This window comes from Columba livia, chromosome 3, assembly GCF_036013475.1.
Source record: "Columba livia isolate bColLiv1 breed racing homer chromosome 3, bColLiv1.pat.W.v2, whole genome shotgun sequence".
In the NCBI taxonomy this organism is placed as follows: Eukaryota; Metazoa; Chordata; class Aves; order Columbiformes; family Columbidae; genus Columba; species Columba livia.
This window is the reverse complement of record NC_088604.1, coordinates 113,149,634-113,164,954: the sequence shown is the minus strand read 5'-3', so window position 1 is coordinate 113,164,954 and position 15,321 is coordinate 113,149,634. Positions and strand designations below refer to the sequence as shown.

Sequence of the window (15,321 nt, the reverse complement as noted above, 5' to 3'; positions counted from 1 at the left end):
GCCACCCCCTCCCTTTATGAGATAATGCAATTACAAACATCAATAAGGAGCTGCGAGGGGAATCATTATGCGGTGACAGTGATAAATGACGGTGCAGAAATAGCATGCTTTTTTTTTTTTTTTTTTTTCCCCTAACAATCCAGGGGCTTTGGGGGCTGAGCACAGTCACCAAGGTAACAGATGACATCCAAAATGGCACCAAAGGAAAAAAAATGAACAGTCTTTCTTTCTCCTTTCACTCTTTTCCCTCTGCTCTTCCAAAAGAGTTAGTTGAGGCTTCAGAAGCAGCTGCCACACAGGCACGCAGTTATTTCCACACGGATTGAAGGGATGGGGAAGGTTTGCTGGCTGTCACACACAAAAGCAGCAGCCCGGCCCGGAGCTGAGCAGCCACCTCCAGGCGGCACCTCGGCGGCAGCCGGAGCTGCCCCGCCCCACGCGTGATCGCGGCCGGGGGCAGCGTCCTCCTCCTCCTCCCGGCGCTCCGAAAACGTTGCTTTGCTTTTTTATATTTACATATTTTTATAATCCCGAGCGACACAGCAAGGTCAGGGGAGGGAGTAAACATCCACGCGGGTTCAGGACGCGCGGAACGAGGGGCTTTCCACACCAAAGCACGGAACACCGCGTCTCCGAAAAGTGCCGTTTCTGAGCCCAAAAGTACCTGTGGCTGGGGGAAGCACGTCCGGGCCCGTGGGGCTGGAAACCCCCACGCAAGCCCTGCTGCCTGGCGAGGGGCTCGGTCCTCCCCGCTGAGCCTGGCTGGGATTTGCTGCCTCCCCCTACAGCCCCCCTCCAAAAAACGAAACGAAACAAACAAAACACAACCTCGTGGGGTGCGGATTTTCCCACCAGACGCAGGGCAGGCCCCGTGCAGCGATGCGCGCAAATACCGCGCAGACGGGTCTGTTCCCTTGTCACCCCAGGGCGACTGGGGGGAGCAAAGCGTTGCGCCCGCCTTGCGCGGCACTCGCGCACCCGGCTCCGCGGGACGCAACGCCCGGGAGTGGAGCACGAAAGGGGGGACCTGGGAAATTGGGAATGCTCGAAAAGAGAGAGCGGGGAGAACAGACCCTCGCCGGTGGCTGCACAAACTTGGGGCCGTCCGCGCGCAATGTCCGCGGGCACTGCGCGGGCGGCCGCGGAGCCCCCCACCCCGCCCCCCGCGGCACTCTCCCGAGCCCCCAAGAGATGGCAGTCGAAGCCGGCTTTCCTCCTCCTCCTTCTCCTCCTCCTCCTCCTCCTCCTGCTCCTGTTCCTCCGCAGCGGGCAGCGGCAGGACAGCGGGGCGGCGAACCGCTTGCCCCCCACTCCGCCCGCTCCCAAACTCCGCCGTCCGCCCCCCGCGCAGCGCCGCGCACACTCTGGCGGGGCGCGCAGCCTCCGGGGCCCGGGCGAAGCGCTGAGGCGCAGCCGGGCGGCCCCTCCTGAGCCCCCCCGGGCGGCCTCCCCCAGTGCGGTGAAAGGAGGGTAGCTAGGAAACAGCGAGCGGCCCGAAAAGGCGGAATTTCCAACGTGTAAAATGTTCTTAACGGAGCCATTGAGAGAGTGCAATAAGGCGTGAGGGGGAACTAATCTCCCCATTTAAATGTTTGTGGCAATTTTATCTAAATGAATTTTAATGCTAAACGAGGGATAATTCCCTATTTGTAACCCGTTTACTTCTCTTTCCTGTGCCTCTGAAGCTGTCTAACATCATGCGATGAACAATAACAATAAAAATACTGTCAAGGCATATTCTTCATTTTGAATGTGTTATAATTACAGCTGATTAAATGTCTTGGGATATAATAGTGGGTTTAATTTAAAATCTGCCCCCTTCTCCAAAAAAAAGGTCCGATGGAGGAAGGTCTGTGCCCCACTTCTCTGCGGCTGCGAAGAGGAAGACGCGTGTGCCCTCGCATGCTAGAAGGCGGTTTGTTTTTGTCTTTCAAGAAACATTAAAAAAAAAAAAAAACCAAAACAAAACACCACAAAACAAAACCCCAAAAACCCCAAAAAGCAAAAAAAACGAGCCCCGTTCATTCACGTTTTGGCAGAAAAGTGTCATTATTCTGGGCTCACAAAGCGGGAGCCGGGAGATGCAGCCAGTTTGGCGGTACAGCGACCCTCTAAATTAAACAAACAAACAAACAAAAACCCTCAAGAGTTTAAAAAAATAAGGGGGGGGGGAGAGGAGATCCAAGCTGCGGGGAGAGAGGGGGAAGACCCCAATTGGTGGCTCGCTTAATTCCGAAAGGTCTGCAGTGCCTGTCGCCAGCCCTGCCCAGCTCGCATCCTGCCTGCACCCTGTCCTAGCCCTGCCTGCGCTCCTGCCCAGCCCTGCTCGGCCCCCGCCTCTTGCCCGGCCTCATCGCAGCCGGGGGCGGACACTCGATGGGGCGGACACTCAATGGGGGACCCCCGGGGGGGAACCCGGAGCCCGAGCAGGGGCAGCTGACCCTGCAGCATCCCCTGGACACGGGCCCGCCAGGGGGTGCCGGCTGGCTTGGAAGGGGATGGGGGGACTGCTGCATGATTTTGCCTTAATTAAGATATTTGTGTAATTTTCCTACCGCCAGGAAACTTTATATATATATATATATATATATATATATATATATAATCTGCGATTTTATTGAAAGAAAACGAGAAGGTATCGCAGCCTACCCGGGCTGTTTGGTGCTATTTAACTCGCTGGCTGTGGCACAGAAAGTACAGCTGTGCGAGGAAATTGGTTAATGAGGAGGGGATGGCCTGCACCAGCCTCCGCTCACAGAGGTCCCACAGCCCCTCGCAACAACACGTCATTTACTTACAAATATGCATTGCCCGGGCAATGTTTTCCCAGTTTTATTTTCCCCCTTCTTTAGCGTGTTCAGCTCCAGAAAGAAATTTGTCAGTGTAATTTAGTGGGAGGGGGTAATGCTATTTACAAATTTGTCTGATAATGCCCTGTGATATTACATTTATTAATAGGCAACAGTTCCCATCCTGACAATTTACAGTGAAAGCTCCAAGGAAGTTTCTTTATGCAGCACAGCATTACTTTCACATTCTTTAAATATGAAGCTGATATTTTAATAGCAAATGATAGGCACATTTTTGGAGCTAGGTGAATTTTGTAGCTGCTCGGCTCCCAATTTGGGATGGAATGGCTACAAATCCTGAAGGGGGACAGGAAACAAATTTTGCAAGCAATGGAGTCACCATGACAAAAAATAATTTGTTTTTATTTTAGATTCAGATTTCATTACTGCACTCAAACTACTACAACTGGGCTTTGAGTTATTATACAATCCAAACTGTTTCAATCAGAAACTCTAAGACTCAGTGTGCAATGATTATTATTAATAATAATTAGCTCCTTGGTTTCTTGATAGAAAAAGGCTATCAACAAGCATTTGTTTAACCACAACAAAAGTATAATTAGCTTATCCCACTTAGTAAATCTGTATGCATGCCAACTCATACCAAACTGCTACTTTTACAAAAAATTGCAATAATACAGATCATTTTTCCAGTCCTTTTTGCACAAAATTTATTTACAATGTATACATAAATGTTCCATGATGGGACTATGGAAAAAAAATGCACACATGACTGATGTCTTGCCCAGAAAGAAAGTCAACATATTAAAAATAAATCTTCAGTCCATGTTTCGAGCTGCATAAAACAGGAAGTGATGTACAAGGTGGTGGTTGCTGCATGGGGACAAGGATGCTCTGATGTGACAATTAGGCTTCAAATACACTGCCTTTCCGTTTCCATGCTTCCTCCTACCAGTCTCCTTAAGACACTGCCTGCAACAGCTGATTAATCATTGTTGATGACTGCAGTTTTTCCCATCCTTCCCGATTTACATCTGTTCAGGCCAATTCAAATATGGTGAGTAAATGAATTAGACATGCAAATTCACGCCCCAGGCTAGAAAGAGAGAGAGGGAGAGAGACGGGGAGAAAGGGAGAGAAAGGGAAGAAAGACAGAGAGAGGAGGAGAGAGGAGAGAGAGAGTGTGCATGGCTGAAATCCTAGGATAGAAGAAAGATTCTTCTGCCTGACATAGTTATTTTAATGCTCTAAAAATCCTGCAAATAAGCCCTTTCTGTCATTTGCAGGGTAAGTGTAAGGCTTCTTTTTTAAATGTAAGGAGGCTTCTGGAGGAAGTGAAGAGCTATGGAAACAACACACATAGTGTGGAAAAATTTCACATTTTTTTTAAAAAATCTATAAGAAACAACGTAATATGGATAACAGTATAATAGCATTTTACAATATTTCACTCTTTGTTCTCTTAATGTCTTATATAGGTATTTAGCATGTCCCCAGAAGCTGACTTCGGTTGGTGATCTCCTGCTTTTCAGGGTCCCTGTGAAGAATCGGAACGTCCCTTGGTCCAAAGTTGACGCCAAGAACTCCATAGTCATTGCAGAAAGACAATGTTTGAAATCTACCGTCGCTGCAGACAGTGCGTATTTCCCTTAAGCTACTGAGCATGAATGTCCATCACTTGTCCGCTCACTGCCGGCTCGCCGGTATGAAGCATTGTGGGGCTTGATGCTGACATGGGCATTCCAGGGTGGGGTGGTCCTCCATGCATCATCATCGCTGGGTGGTGAGGGTGTCCAGGAATGTAGGTATGCATGGGGGGGCCATGACGCAGCTGAGCAGGATGGGGGGGCATCTGGGGTGGGGTATAGCTTGGCTGTCCCATATTCATACCCATTGGACTACCCCGAGACACATAATCCCCTGGCATACTTTGCAGCCCTGCGGAGAGAAAGAGGCGGTGGTGAGTGGTGGGACCAGCTACCGACACGGGGCCGCGAAGCTCCTTGGCGCGGGCACGGGAAGGATGGGCTCGAGCCAAAGGTGACCGTGGGGTCACGGGCGCGTGAGTGCATTTGCCGTTGTGGGATCCAAGCCCACGCCTGGACTCACAACGATGGCAACAGGGATGATTCCCAGGTCAAAAAAACTCCAAACGAACCCAAGAGCATCCTCCCTCCTCCAAATACAGAGCTTTGGGAGATAAAACCACTTTCTGCTTTTATGGGGAGGAACATATATGATGGAGATGTTTTCAATCTGGAAGCGTGCTGGAGGCAGAGCCAGCCCGATGACGACTACAGTCACACGGGGTGGCGGCACCAAGCTGGGGAAGCCCTGCAATGGCTCTCAGGTGGGCTCCATCCCCCGTGGCCTGGCTCCAGCTATTCGCCTCTGTCTCCCAGCTTGTAAAAATGTGCTGGGGATCCATAGTGGTTAATGAGGGGCCTGGGAGGAGAGATGGGTTAAATCTGCGTCAAGGTTTATCAACATTTATTTAGCTCTTGAGCCCAATCGCTTGGAATCTGTCCCAAGTATTTGTGCTATTCAAACAGCCACTATACAGCAAGCACATACATCGCTGAACAAAGGCCTCATATGAAGCCGAAATTGATAGGATTACTAAGGACAACTGTTAAATCAAACCTGTATTTTTAAACACATAAAAAAAATATATAATCAATAACAACTATCAATTAATTCTCTCCCCCTGCTCACTTCTGTCCAAAAAAATCAGACGTGCAACTCAGTCAACCTTTGAGTGGGTTTGGGAGAACAATAAGAAAAAAATTGGACCTAAAACAATAAAACCTCCTGCTTTCCGTGGGCCTCTGCCTTCTGCTTGGATTGCTGTAGCTGATGGGAACTGACAGGTGTATTGTTTCGGAGAGCTATAAGCTCCATAATCATCAAGGGTGAAAGGCATACGCTATTGCTAAGTAGGTTCAATTGGCTTTAGTTCTAAGTAAGAGCGCACTGTGAACGCGCCGAACACCTTGGAATCAGGTCTCAAGGCTCTAGCAATGAATAGCTGCTTAATCTAGCCTAAAGGAACAGTTTTGAACTAATGAAAATTGCTTATAAAATATACTGTACTCACAGCTCTTTAATCAAAAAAGATGATAATATTTTTTGTAATAACCTATTAATTTAATTGGTCACGAAGCATAAAATACATCATTTAAATTTAATTGACCCAGAAACTAAGAAACAATATTTAAATTAACTAAGCTAGAAATTTCCATGATGAGGTAATAAGGCTGTTGCATTCCCAAGCTCAGAGGAATGTTTTCACAGCTAATTGTTAAAACTCAGTTTTGACTTGTGCCCAGAGAAGACGACTACGAAATACACTTGGCCTGGGTAACTTCAAACCCTACATTAATTTAGGCTGGGGGCACAACAAAGATGCCAAAATAACTGCCTTTAACTCCAGAAAGAGACCAACAGGAGCAGAATCAGGCACCATTTAAACATGGTACCGGTGCCTCGATACGTTTCAAACTGTTTTACTCTTTAAAAAAACAAACCGAAAAAGTAAAAATGTGTATAATGCATTTCCCTTACAAAAAGACAAGAGGGAGAAGAAAAAAAACTGGGACAGTTTTTCTAGGCTTTCTTCGCGAGGCCTGCCACTGAAGATTGCATTAATGATCTCTATTTTTGTATACTGAATAAGTCAAATCCATTTGTCACACTGCAAGTGATGGCATACTTAATTTGGATATAGTCAATTAGCCTGGGCTAAGCTCCATAGCCTGCTGCGCACACCTCTATTTTGTATTCTCTCTTTTTCCTTTGCCACACGTAATCCCATTATGATGGACAGACAAAGAGAAATAAACTTGAAAAAAAAAAAAAAAACATTAACAAAAAATCAAAGTTTCATTCACCGCCTTCCAAAACGCAACTAAGTGAAGCTGCCGTTTACTTGTTTATTTTTTTTTTACCTATGAGAAGTCTCTGTTTGGCTTTTTTGGTGTCTTGCAGGTTAGCGGGAGAAATGTAACTCATGCATCAACTGCGGTTAGACAGATTTATGACACTTTGGGGACATGCTCTTTCCTCTCCCTGTGCTGCTGCAGACCGCTTACATTTTGCAAATCAGTCTGTTGCCAAGACGACGGGCTCCCCCACCTCCCCGGCTGCTTCTTGTTTTGTCATGTGCTCGGGGATGGATAATAGCATCAATGTATGGCGGCGTCGATGTACGGCGGCGTCAATGTACGGCGCGCGCACGCACGGGGGGTTTGGGAGCTTGGAAAGCTTGAGCTGAACCGGAGAGAGAGAAACCCGAAGGAGCCCAGGCGTAGGATGGATGGATGGAAAGGAAGGAACAAGCATGAGGCTATGGGCAGGGAGAACATAGGGAAATGCAAGGAGACAAATATCCCTAGGACAAAGTGAGAACAAAGACCCCGTTTGTACTTACTTCCCCCTGGCTTTGCCATTGGTTACCTAGGTGAAGGTTACATGTAGTGCCACTGCCCCTCCATGCCCATATTCATGCCCATTCCACTCATAGGTCCTAGAAGGAGATAAAAATCCAAGAAGATGCCAGAGAATGAGCAAAGTCAACAGATAGTGCCAAAAGCCCCTTTCCAAAACACAAGCACAGCAGAGGGTCCAGGACCACTCGAGCGAGAAGACGCCTGGTTCTCCTGGGCACTGCTGAAGGCGGGCAGAGGACAGGCGAGGCAAGGCAGGCAGCTGAGGCAACGGCGGAGGGCAAGAGGTGAGGTTTCCTGCGGTGGCGCAACCAGGGTCACTCATCGGTGGGGCTTACCTGGTGCTCGGATGCCCATGTGCTGCTGGCCGTCCATCACGAAACCTCCCATCGGCTGCCCGTCGGGGTTATAGGGTGTTCCTTGACTTACTGGAAAAGTGCAGAACATTTTGCTCTTTAGCGACAGTCAAATGGGTCACCTCTTCTTCATGGCATCAAGACACAACCCCCCCACCCATGGACTCCATGAAACAGCTATCGATCCCGGCTCTAAAAAGAAGGAATCATAGAATCATAGAATCATAGAATGGTTTGGGTTGGAAGGACCTTCAAAGCTCATCCAGTGCCACCCCTGCCATGAGCAGGGACATCTTTACCAGATCAGGTTGCTCAGAGCCCCGTCCAGCCTGGCCTGGGATGTCTCCAGGGATGGGGCATCCACCACCTCTCTGGGCAACCTGGGACAGTGTTTCACCACCATCATTGGAAAAAATTTCTTCCTCATGTCTGGCCCGAATCTCCCCTCCTTTAGTTTAAAACCATCACTCCTTGTCCTGTCGTAACAGGCCCTGCTAAAAGGTCTGTCCCCATCTTTCTTATAGGACCCTTCTAAGTACTGGAAGATTGAAAACATCTACTGCTCAAATTTAGTGGCCAGGCTAACAAGCTTGCTTAGTTTTGGCTTGATTTCCTCCTGCAAGCTTGGAAACGAAGTTAGCGATCCGAAATCTCAAGACACGAGGAGCCCCGGCTCCAGCTGCTGCTGCTGCTGACGTCAATGCAAAGACCTGTATAGGAGCTGGATTTTATGGCTGGAATAGTCACACTGAAATCGCAGTGTGTTAAATTACGCCTATACGCCTTTCTAAGAGCAGGACCTGAACACATCCGTGCCAGATATTTACCTCTAATGACAAAATAATCAAATGTATTCAAAGAGGAAGCGTGGCCCAAAGGTATCTTGGACAATGACGGATTTGGATAGTTTGGCAGCGAGACTCCGAAAACAAAACTAATTGGGAGTTACAGGCTGTTCCTTGATGGTAAATACCCACACAGAGCTGTGAGCCGAGACCCCAGAAACAACCAGCATGTGAAAACTTAACATTTTTTAAAATAATAAATCCCCCCGAAGTAAACTCCAAACACTCAGCGATCCCAAAAGACAGCTACTAGAAAGAAGAGACAAGGGACAAAGGGAGCTTATACAAGTACCACTACCTGAACTCAAGGTTTTAACTGTACATTAAAAGCTGGCTTCAGAAGTAAGCTGCCTTGGGTTATTAAAGCACATAAAGCTCTACCTCATTGAATGTCTTTGAACTTTACTGAGTCCCACAAGCGATTCTGACCCCTTTGCCCTTTTGACAGGTAATAAAGTTTACAGCAATTCCACACCAAGCCATGCACCAGGGAGTGGTCACAGGAGCAGAAAGAGCTGGGAAGGAAAACTCAAAATAACTACTAAATAAAATGAAAATAACATCAATTCCAAATGTGTAGAGAAAATCCGGTCACGGAGCGGATCATTTGAGTTTCTTTTTTTAAAATTTTCAATGTCTTTTTTGGCCCCCAATATTTTAATAATGTTAAAATGATTAGGGTTGTAATGAAACAAAGCTGGTTGTACTTTAATTGTCAGTCACTCCCAGCATTCATTTCTCATTTATTTACCACATAATGGACCTCCCGGTGAATGGCTTGAGGATGGTTTACGCCTGTGTGACCTGAATATGGTTACTATAGGGGACTTGCCTGCTCGATTGGACTGGTCTATCATGGGCTGAACTATTCTTCTTCTAGCGTTAATAAACCTGCAAGAAAAAAAAGAGGAAAGCAAACGGTTATTGAAGGGGACGACTTCCACCCAACCCCGCCGTGGTGCTCTCCATCAGGCTGCGTGGGGATGCAAATACTGCAAAACCTCTAACCCCGACGACCTTTGAGAGCACGAGCTTGGGGTTTCTGAGCTGATTTATGTTTGCCTGCTTTTTGCCACAGTCGGACACTTCCATTTCATCTTTTCACAGGGGAATTAGCTGAGTTTTCAGGAAACAATACTGGCAACACTCTTCTCAGTTCAGAATGAGACACGAAAAAAAGGGTGAAGCTGGTGAGATGCTCGTGAGGGCATCTGCTCCCTCCCCCTCATTAGTCCCATTTCTGCCTTATGTCCTCTGACTTCTTTTTCCATTTCTTTTTTTTATCAAAACCTGCCCCTACCTCTTGCAAACCTAATTCCCTTTTAATGCCCACTATTAAGATAATGAACTGTGATGGCAGAACCCCATCAAATGAGGGAACGTCTGGAGTTTTATCACCGTTAAGTCACACTGCTGGGGACTTCAGAGCCCTGCATTCCTCGTAGCCATTTCTTGGTGGGCTTTCTCCCCCCTCTCTTTATGCAAAGTCTGAGAGGTCAAGGCGAGGTCATAGCTTTACAGTAATTGAATTTATAATCCTGTTTTCTCCAGCTAGGCCTGACCATTTACAGCAAACATCTTGTTAAACTGTAATTACTGGACTACTGAAAATTCCCCTCAAACAATGAAAAGCAGATCTTTGTAAAGAAGAAAAAAAAAGGTACAGTCGTTTTTAAAAAGAGCCATCTGCAACATTACTCTTTGCGTTTTTGTAGCTCTTTGCCTCAGTCTTGCAATGTTTATTTGGGAAAGGAATATTCAAAATAATTTGGAGCAAAACAGAAGGAGCGGCATCGCAAGTGCCCCGGTCCTTGTGGCATTGCAATCAGGAGGCTCAAAACCATGGCTGGAAACCTGTCTGAAGAGTGTTAGAACTTCTCTTGCGGCTTCACTCATCAAAAAGCTTAGTTAAAAACCATTTGGAAAACATCTCCATGAAGATGTTAATCACGGCAAAGCCTCATAAACAGACTTTACATTCTTTATGAGAGAGAAAAACAATAATAAAACCACGTATGTCTTAATATTTACAAGTAAAGGAAGAAGTGTGAGCACGTGTGTAACCACACCGTGCTTGTGAAACGCAATGGGAAAGTCTACAAAGGGCTATATGATGCTTGTTTTTGTTGCCTTTGCTTGGGGTAGCTTAGCAGGAGCTCTCCTACCATGGAGATAAAGCCACCAGGACATTCCTGCGGGAATCAGTTCTGCCCACCCTTCCCTTACACCAGCGAGGAGAAGAATCACAAACCACTGCCCTGTGCTGTTTGTTTTGCCCTCATTAAAGACCAGCACAGAGATTTTGGTCTCCTCCTATCTCCCATTCCCGACTGACCCCCCACTCCCTAAACTCTCCAAAAATTAACCAAGATGTTGAGTCCTAATCCAACCTGTCTTAACAAAATGGGCTCAAAGGTACCAGTTCTGGGTGCCGATCTGGAAATGTTACATCTGAACTAGGTCATGTTTTGTCAGCAACAGTACTGGATCAATTTTTGTACATATTTCCAATAAAACCCCCCGCCTTAACTCCAGCAAACAGTGTTGCAAATCAGTTTATCATTATCTTGTACAAACCATGAAAATTAGAATCATGTGAGCAGAAGGTTAGACTAATTCTCCTTTCTCATTATAAGCACAGGTGTAGCACAAACACCATGCGAAATAAGCAATTAAAAAAAATCTGCTTTTTTCCCCCATTAGCTGCCTTAGCTCCATGACCAATTAGAAAATTGTTTAATATCTGTAATCTGCATTTGCAGAAAACAATTTTCACAGTAACTCTCCTAAGTAAAACAGCACCACAGACCCCCAGCGCTCCAGCCATTTCTTTCTGCAAGCCTGGCAGGATCTTGCTGTGTTTATTCCATCATTCTCCTGCCCGATTGCCAGGACCTGTTAGTGTGTCAGGAAGGCATTTCTTATTTGTATTTTCAGACATTTTGTGTAAGCCGTGAGATTGGCCGATCACTGAAACCTTCATTTGCCAACAGCTTTTACCTCAAAGAAACCCTGAGCAAAATTAAGCACACACGCACCCCAACTTCACAACTTTCTCTTCCTTCTCCTCCAAACTAAAAGCACTTTTAATAAGAAGGGCAGTCTCATAATAATGAACTATATAGCTAGAATTTACCAATAATTATCCACAAGATGGGCCTACAGTAAAACATATTCTCACCTGTTTGCCCCACGCTACCGCTTGGGATGTCTGCTTTAAGAACATTTTACACACAGGTACTTAGCAGTTATCTTCTTCCTACGCATTCATATAAGTATTTTCTATAAGTAGCAATTCTGCCAAACAGCCCAGTGTTTGGATGTCTTCAGGGGGAATTCAGACGCAAGAACATTTTCCTTCTGGGTAAAGTAATAAAATGACATTCTCGCTCCTCCCACTAGAAGTCAAACGGAGGTCAGCTCCCCATCCTTGTATCTGTTTAAATAAACTGGTCCAGCTGTTTGTTTCCAGGATGCCCTTTAACCTTCTGTCCCATCCTCCCTGCCTTTGTAACAGAACACTTTACTTTGCATTATAGTAGACTCCAAACCACTATGCATTAAAAAAAAGAAAGTATTCACTTTAAAGTTTCTTCCTGCATCCCAAACTTGGAATTCGTAAGAACCCATCAGATTAAAACTCTTAATGTGGCTTGCCTTGAAAGAGCACAATGCAGCGCTGTTACATTTATAAATCACATTTGAGAGCTCCTTGCAAGCGAATTAGCTGTTGCTGCAGAAATATACAGACATGGGGGGACAATTTCTTCATACTCTCTATTTTTTTTCTTTGATAGAAGGGCCAGGATCTTTTGACCACTCTTTGAATTTCCAAAGTGCTAGGCTGATGTACCACCAGCAGAATTCATGGAAGAGAAAAGCTAACAGGAAAAATCTTACTGCCCCTTTTCTTGTGTGTTCACATTCACCTATTTTAAGAGAAAGAAACCCTGAATCACCTTGTTTTCAAAAGTTCAGAGGAATCAGGACCTAAAAAAGATATTTGCATATTAAGTGCTACTCAAATGGAGCATTGTCAGACTACAACTCAGTATAAAACTGAAGTTAATGACTAAGATGGCCAAATAATGTTACCCATGTGAGTAAAGACCCGCACAGGCTCCAAGGCTTGCAGAAAGTATTTTTCCCCACACCAGTGCTCTATGCACTGGTACCTTTCCTTTGATATGGGAGGGCTTTTTTGCTTTGCTTTTGCTTTCCACCAAAGAGCAGAATCAACAGCACCACAAACAACGTGAGATCTCTCAGTGTACAAGCTGTACCCATCTCCCTGCCCAAGGAGAGCTGAGAAATCTGCAAAAAGATGCTTTGGGTTGCAGTTTTTATTTTCTTTTATTATTTTTTTTTCTGCAAGGGGAAGGATCTGACGTGGAGGAAACATTTGAACAGTTGGGCAAACACAGGAGTTTAAAGTATTTATCAAGTTAACTTTTCCTTGCCCTTTTGGATACACGAGGTTGCGCTTTCCACTGTGTCCCAAAAGAAGCAAGAAAAAAACAGCTAATCCACCTGCATAACTGCTAAAGAGGAGGAGGAAACCCTCTCTTTCTCCAATTTGCATTTTACTAGGATGTTTTCTCTTAGGCTTGTTGCCCGGGGTGTGTCTCCGGAGGTCACTGGCTGTCCCCCGGTTGGTGCACGCCGGTCCCACGGGTGAGATCCAGCCCCGGCCCCGGGGATGCAGCAATCCGCCTCTGCACTCTGACCTTCAGCTTGGCCGTCCTGGCTGCCAGGCACAAGTTTTGTTTCTTCTCAGCGAGAGGCAGCACGGCTGGTGATGACAAAAGACTTATTTTATTTGGAAATTGGCTACAATAATAGCAGCCAGAGAGCAAGGATTTTCGGAGGGTCACCAAACCCTCCGAAAGGCACAGTTCGCTACGGCTCAGGTTACAGCCGGAGTGACATTTTCTGCACAGATCTGTTCTTTCTCCCTTCCCCTTGTATTTCACTTCAGTTGAGTGAATAAAACAAGACCTTCCTCCGCTGTCACAAATTTCCAAAGTCACCTTTGCTCAAGAATCGCCAGAGCGATCGTGGGGACTTCCAATTTGCGGTCTTCGAATGAAATTTTCCAGGACCAGCTGTCTGAAAGAAGATGCTGAGGCTTTGTGGTATATTGAATTTTCCTCTCTCCCCCCTAGCCGTCCCAAATGAGGAGAGTTTCACACCATTACTGACTTTTGATACTTGGAATTGCAGGCTGCTCCTTCTGAATATTGTCCCAAAGCGCCACATGCCAGAAGTCTGTGTATCACTAGCAGTGCCAAGAAATTCCCCAAAATCACTCTGCCTCATTTTCTCCTTGAGCTCCTTCTAGCAAACCAGGCGTAAGAACAATGAGAAACCCCACAGTACCTACAAACCTCACTGCTAAAATCTCTCCTGCCCCCCTGAAAAGAACAGTGTCCCTCTTGACAACAAAGAAATCCTCATTTTTTTATAACAGGTGCCAAAGTAACCAGAGCCCTTCAAACTGGCAAATAATTCACTTGTAAAACTAGCCGTACTCTTTTCTGCATACTGGGATCTTTCATTTATGCAGCAGCGAAACAACCTTCTCTATTCAGCACTTAATTCCTCAACGCTTAACAGGTTTATCTCTAATAAAAACAATTTAAATGGAAAGTGTGCTATAAACTGGGATTATTACACTTCAGTAACTGCTTTATTCCTTACTTTAACATATTTTCATTTTTTCCTGTGTATTTGTTTTCCAGACCTTTTTAAAGGAGTCAGTTAAAGAAAAGAAAAAACCCTAGGAATTATTTCACTGAATACTTTAAAATGTTTTAAAAACAGCCTTAAAAATAGCAAGCTCCCTCTCTAATCATGAACAGAAAAAAATAACTGCAGACTTTTGAATGGTAATCACATCTCTGTGTCCCTAAAATGAGAAATAAATGTTAAAAGAGTGCTTACTGCCGTTATTAGAAAGTTCTGATCCTGAAGTCAGTTAGTGTGCTTAATGATCCGTAACTACCAGTCATTAGCAATCCATGCTCTCTGTGCTCCCTTTATTTGTAAAGAAAAAAAACATCCAAGACACTCAAGAAACTTTGTTCAATTTAAAGTCAAACCTCATGAAGTCATGTTTGGCAACTTTTCTTGGTTTCTCCTCCTCCTCCGAACCGAAGACAGTTCAGGACTGCAATACATTATTTACAACACTAAATAGAGGTAGGGAGGGAAGAGAGTACACGGGCTGCTAACCGCCTACTCCAGACATGTAATATTGGAATATACTCCAAATGCAGAGAGTCCATCCATCAGGGGGTGGGGAAGGTCTCCTGAAAGTTCTCCTCTCCTCTCCCTCCCTCCTCCACTGGCAGCACCAGGAACTGTATTTAAGGCTGGGGGTGTCGCAAGACAATACTGAAGAGTGAACAAATAAAATACTATGCAAAAACCAGTGATGAAAAACCACTAATTAGCTGACAAATTTGATGTAAAGCACTAATGAAAGCCATGTGTGGTTCTGCAATTTAGTTTTAAAAATAGCATCTGACTTCAAGCATTACTATGTGACCCCACCGATGGACTCATGTTGTGCATTCAGAAAAGTTGCTTTAAAGTGCGAGAGTGCTATTGAATCTCTCGTAAGCCAGTCCTGCTAATGTAACAAGCATATCAAGTACAAAAATAGAAAGCAGAGAGATGGGATCAGGTATGCGCTCCTTGTAAGAGAGCCGGCTATGCCCTACATTCGGCTGGCCCAATGTGCGCCAGCTCCACCTTTGGCCACCTCCTGTGCTTGCTCTTCTCCCAACCTCTTAAGCCCCTCTTCCCCTCCTGCTCCATACCGTGCGTTCTTCTCAAATCACCACGGGATGCCTCCTGCCTC

At 45.6% G+C, this 15,321-nt stretch overlaps 1 protein-coding gene across 13 annotated transcripts in view; it reads right to left on the bottom strand.

Annotated features, from left to right (window-relative positions):
• Positions 1–3,191: 3,191 nt before the first annotated feature.
• MEIS1 (Meis homeobox 1) overlaps positions 3,192–15,321 on the bottom strand; it is a 109,763-nt gene continuing 97,633 nt past the window's right edge. For 5 of the 13 annotated variants that reach the window (XM_065059830.1, XM_065059826.1, XM_065059827.1 and 2 more), the window contains 3 exons: positions 9,285–9,347; positions 7,594–7,679; positions 3,192–4,748 (listed from right to left, as the gene is read on the bottom strand). In XM_065059830.1, coding sequence (XP_064915902.1) covers positions 4,465–4,748; positions 7,594–7,679; positions 9,285–9,347 — 433 coding nt within the window. In that variant the 3' untranslated portion in view covers positions 3,192–4,464. Of the gene's footprint in view, positions 4,749–7,239; positions 7,336–7,593; positions 7,684–9,284; positions 9,348–15,321 lie in introns of all 13 variants that reach the window. The other 8 variants (XM_065059835.1, XM_065059832.1, XM_065059833.1 and 5 more) reach the window with 3 other exon arrangements.